Here is a 5,664-nt window from a genome sequence, read left to right on the forward strand (position 1 = left end):
AAGAGGGACACATTCCATACTGTGCACATCCCCCTTAATTTGCTTAGTCATTACCCGTAATTCGCTTAGCCATCCCCCTTAATCACTTAGTTTACTTCGCTTGGTCATCCCTCTTAATTTGCTTACTCATGCTCTTAATTTGATTAGTCCAATGTGCCTAGTCATCAATCCTAATTCTATTTCCTTTAGCTCGCCAGAGTCATCCAGTAAATTTGCTCAGTCATCCACTTAATTCACTTTATCATCCATCTTAATTCACTTTCTCATCCATCTAGCTTGCTTACAGGTATGAGACATATAGTACGATAGTTTTTGTACCTTCCCTGTGTGGATGCATATTACAGGGTATAAGCCATTGAAAACTGAAAGATGAGGCATGCACGGCTTTTGCCTTAATAATTTGACTGCAAACTGGATGATAACAGCAAGGGAGTGAAGTTTTTTCATGAAAAGTAAGGATCACCTGATGAAGAAGACGTATTACTTGGAAAACAATGTAGACGAGTTGATGCCAGTAGCCTTCTGCGACTACATCTGCATGAATGCTGATACAGGAGATGACATTTGCTTCTTGTGAAAAAACATTCAATCTGAACTTCAAACAAAAAGATTATGCTGAAATAATTTCCGTTTCTTTACTGTGCTGATTTAACTGAGCCATAAGATATCGATGTTCTGGGAGTTTCACTCTATTGTTTATTTAAACAACATGGGTGGCAAAAGAGTGAACATGTTTTTGCCAAGAAGGAAGACCAAGCTTCTTGCTGTCTGCTCAGGACCACAAGACTACCATAATTATGTCTTTACTACCAGTTCATCACAGTAAACTAACTTTGCTGTCAAAATGACAAAACATCACTATACCAACAAGTCATAATAAATGACCAATAAGAAAAGCCAAACATTTCTGGGAAAATTTCAGATGCTCTCGCAAAAAAAATGACAATATAGTACTGACCTCTTGCATAACGCCGTCAGCCCTGTGGTCACATTGCGTTCCTACCACCATAGTGAAGGGTAGAGGTGCGGGTGAATGCAGGGCTCACATAGGAAGTTTGTGGGCTGTGCAATATATTGAGTTTGCTACAGCATACTGACACACATACAAATTTGCTGCATGAGATTCTCCGGTGAATGAAAGCTTGGTTATCTGCAACCACAATATATCTCTGTAAAATATTTCTCGGCCCCTTCCTGCACTTGCATCACAAAGGCACTGTTGACTATCGCTATGCGACAACAGCGAGGAAAAGAAGCCTTAGCTGCATGAGCTGCAACTTTTGTGCAGTCTTACGTCATTCCCGATTCCATCGAACCAAATTACAGAAAAAAAAAGGAATCATGGCATGCTGCAATATCTTACGTACTAGTGTAGCAATCTAGTGTCATCATCTAGCACAGTCAAAATGGTCTGCCAGGCACTACAGAGTATTCAGCCACATGATCAGGCCAGCCTGTCAGAGTCACCGCTTCCCAGCATATCACCCTTGGCTCAAGAAATGCAACTGCTGTTGCCTGCACGACTTTAGGTAAGTAACGCGCAGCTCAGACGGCACTATAGCTCTCGAGAGTGAAAAATGGATAATTAGCCATGTTTGAACTGAACATATTCTGTTAAACTATACTTAAATGTTACCATTAGTGTGAAATACGGTTCACATGGTCTACAGCAGAGCCCACATGGCTCACAAACTTTCTATTTGCATCCTGTGCTCGCCCGCACATCTACCCTTTACAATGGTGACGGCAAACCAGTGTGCGCACAGGGTTGCAGGCATTATGTGAGAAGTCTATACAATGTCCTCTGAATTAAGCCACTGGAATGTGGCAATACAAGGCGGAAGAAAAAGTAAATAAATGCTGCATTACAGAGTAGCCTCCAGATCACCCTTCAGGTTACTCCACGCTTACCGCAACAAACTATGCACCAACAGAAATCAAACACGCTCGGCTAACAAACCAACCTATACTTCGGCATCTAAGCACATAACAACATGTTTGTAATGTGTCAAATCTCCAAATGTTTGAGCACGTTCGGGATAATCACATGATCACTGCAGCTGATGACCCTGCCTCTGTGAAAGAACATGGCAAAGCTTTCTTCTTAAGTTGTACATTATTTTCTGCTTTATTCGTCTTTGTATAGTTGGCACTAATTTTTTAAGAAAGCATTTAGTGCAAAGTGAGCTTGCACAAGCTCACTTTTGTCATTAAATGAATTGAATGCAAAGCTTTCAGATAGCAGACTTTTACCAGACTCTTAATTTAGTAGGCTTGATACATAAATGTCTCAGCTCTAGGAGGACAACAAATGTTGTAAATTTTTAAGGTTTGATATGGTTTCCAACCCCGAATGACTTCATGCTCCTTGGCCTCATTTGCCCACATTTCTGCTAATATATGGGGCTTTTATGGTACCAAGGGCCATTTCTACTATGCAACACTAACTTTTAGCATGCACGACTGTGTTCATAGATAATAAATAAGATTCTAATCTCTACTGGTTCAATATAGTCAAGGCACTGCAGAAGCATTTGTTGTGCTCAAATTGCATATGATGTCATCAATGTGAGCTCCTATACATGCTGCTAAGCTGCACGTCTTGAGGAAGCTCAGTTTGTGAAAGTAATTTCAAAACTTGCAATTTAGAAATTATGCAGTAATATTACTATGTATGCTGCTACTACACATATCTGCTAATAGGTGTTTGTCACTGAAACAATGTCACTACACAACCACAATGGCCAAAAATTATCTCATAGCCTCTTATGATGTAGTGATGTAATAGGATGTGAAACAAAATAAAGTATGAACAGGACAGGAAAGAGCACTGCTCAACAGTCTCACAAAAGTGCCGAGTGACACTGTTTTCTGTTCTCACTGTATGTTGCCTCGCATCCCATTACACCATGAAAAGTAGGAATTAACTAGCCCCAGCAACAAGTAGGAACATGTCACATTTCTCCACCATAACTGTTTCGCAGCTTATGGCGTTCACTTGAACAGTCTAATCCAGGCTGTAAAGAAACAGACCCAATCATTGAGAATTGGCTTGTTGCAAATAAAGGACGTGCGTTGAGCACGAGTGGCGGCCGCAGGCGCTTCCCACTCAGTTTTTGAACCCAGCTATTGCAAAATTTTCAGAATATAGACACCTATTCCTTTAGCACAATAATTCCTTTCACACCAGAAAAGCTGAAGTAATTTTTACCCCATTACAATATTGAACACCAGAATTAAACTCTTATCATCACAGGGCTGGTCTGGTGCCCTCCCCTCTTGCCTAATCTGTGCAGAAGATGAGACCATAGGTAATTTTCTTATTCTGCCGCCGTTTTTCTTCTTTAAGGAAAAGCATTTTAGAATGAACATTCAGGCAATTTGGTTTAAATTTTTCAATTTTAAATATTCTTTCTCTAGGAGCCTTCTTTCTTGGAAACTACCACAGGGATGTTTGCTCAGCTGTGGAGGAATTTATAGCTGTGTCAAGGTAATTTTATTAAATTCTTCAGCTAATATTTTTAACTATTTTCACTGAAAAGTTTTATGAATTTTTGTATTAACCGAATCTTTGTACTACCATCCAAATCTTAGCCAATGCCTCGCAGTGGGTATGTGCCATTGTAGAAGGACATCCTATACTATCCTATCCCATCGCTCAGTTGCTGCCAGGTGACAAATGAGTCAGATGTCCAGGTCTAATCCCCGTCGTTGACTGCTACATTTCAAGTGGCGCCGAAACCCACCCTGGCGTATGGCCCTCAACTTCCGCCAATGGAGCAACTCGGCACCAAGCGCGGATTTGTCTGGAGGGCCATCACCAAGGCCATTGCTACGATCGATGCCCTGCTGACAGTCGACGATACTCGGACCGTGCCCACACCCGTCACTGGCGCCAAAAGTGATTTGTGCACTAGTGCAATACTTGAATTGCACTGACTTAAGAGACCGTTTATAGTGTTCCTGTGCATCCTCCCACACGCACTCAGTGCTCGCTCTCTCCCTTTTTCCTCTTTCTATTCCCCTTCCCCCAGTGTAGGGTAGCAAACCGGGTGCTTGTCTTGCTGACCTCCCTGCCTTTCCTGTCTTTGCTCTCTCGAGCTCGTCTTAGCGAAACAGGCGATCCAAGAAAAAAGTAATAAGCGACAGAATACTTCAGGTTAAAAGGCTTAACAATGGCACGGACTAGATGCATTTACCCGATCTACGAAACGTAGGGCCACGCCGTGGCCCCGCTAATACTAAAACGAGCAGCCCAAATTATCCAGAGACGCCGCCTCACTCAAAACCTTGTAAGCACGGCAAGCAACGAACCGACGCCAACAAACGTCACGCTGCGTGGAAAAAAGAAAGCGCACACCTTCACACGCGCAACTTCGCGATTTCGAGCAGCTCGGCGCCGAAATCGCACGAGGCGCCGCCTTCGAGAAATTCCTCCGACAGCTCTCGCACCGTCATGGCGACCCTGCGACTTGTCACGTCGTCCCTGAGGATCGAGTGGTGCCACTTGTAGCGCGCGTCGCCGTACAACACCAGCATCGAGCGCCGCGGCAGCGCGACCTGCACGGCGCACAGGCGAGGCGGAGTCCGCACCGACACGGAGTCCTTGAAGTCTTCGCTCCACGACTTGCAGACGCTCCTGTCGTGCGCGACGCTCGTCGAAGGCTGCGGGCAATGATCGGCGGCAGGCGCCGATGGCTCGTCGATCAGGTCTTCGTCGGTCAGCATCCAGTGCTGCTCGGGTCGCGACAGGGTCAGCACCGTGTCGGACAGGAGGTTAAAGGTCACGAGCCGGTGACCCCAGAGCCACCAGTCGTCGTAGTGCGGGTCGATGCACGAGCCGCGCTTGGGGCTGTAGTCGAGGTTGCACAGCTCGACCGCCTCGAAGTCGGACACGACGGGGCAGCGGCTCATCTTCTGCTCGACGCTCGTATAGTAGGCCGGTAGGCCCTCGAACTCGCCGGTCCTGACGCGTTTCTTCTTGAAGTTGACGCGAGGCCCGAAGTCTTGCTTGAGACGACCCGACTGAGATCCGACCCATTCGTGGGCGTCGATGCCGTCGACGAGGATCGCCTCTTCGTCGCGCGTCAGGAACTCTTCGTAGACTTCGATGCCCGGCACCTTGAGCGGAGGGGAGTATCCGTCGTGGCTGTTCTGAGTACTTTCCGTCGATTCACTGTTGTGTATCCATCCCGGCCAACACAGTCTGCAGTCGGTGCAAAAGGTGAACGGATGTCGCACCTTTCGTTTGGATATGGCGTGTTTGCTGGGTTCTTTGACTTGCTCGCAAGCGAGACATGTTCTCACGCCCTTGCAGGAACACTTGGGTTCCATCGTCGAGGCGCAAGAAACGCTACTCCGGTAGAGTCGGGGGGCACGCCATACGGTTCAAGAAAACAAGGTGCTGGGCGCCGCCATATTGATTGCTTTTATTCTTTACCGTTTCCGGACAAACCAACCACGCTAGGCGGCGGTGCGGATTTCCGGTCACGTTGCCGAGGCGACAACGTAAACGCGACGCGCCTGTCGAAGCGCGCGTGTTTAACGGTAGTTTCTGTAGGTTGGGCCGCGGTGGCAAGAAAGAATAACAAAATTCAACGCACATCGCGCAGCTCTTTTACCTTCCTTCCAGTTTGCTCTTTTCGTATTTACGCCGTTGTGACG

General features: G+C 46.2%; 1 protein-coding gene across 1 annotated transcript; it reads right to left on the minus strand.

Moving 5' to 3' along the window:
- Positions 1-787: 787 nt before the first annotated feature.
- On the minus strand, positions 788-5,664 carry LOC142587971 (alpha-ketoglutarate-dependent dioxygenase alkB homolog 4). Its single transcript, XM_075699372.1, has one exon. The coding sequence runs from the start codon at positions 5,332-5,334 to the stop codon at positions 4,363-4,365; it is 972 nt and encodes a 323-aa protein (XP_075555487.1). The 5' UTR covers positions 5,335-5,664; the 3' UTR covers positions 788-4,362.

This window comes from Dermacentor variabilis, chromosome 7 (genome assembly GCF_050947875.1).
Source record: "Dermacentor variabilis isolate Ectoservices chromosome 7, ASM5094787v1, whole genome shotgun sequence".
Classification (NCBI taxonomy): domain Eukaryota; kingdom Metazoa; phylum Arthropoda; class Arachnida; order Ixodida; family Ixodidae; genus Dermacentor; species Dermacentor variabilis.

Coding starts and splice junctions, on each gene's coding strand:
- LOC142587971 (XM_075699372.1), bottom strand. CDS start 5,334: ATGGAACCCAAGTGTTCCTGCAAGGGCGTGAGAACATGTCTCGCTTGC.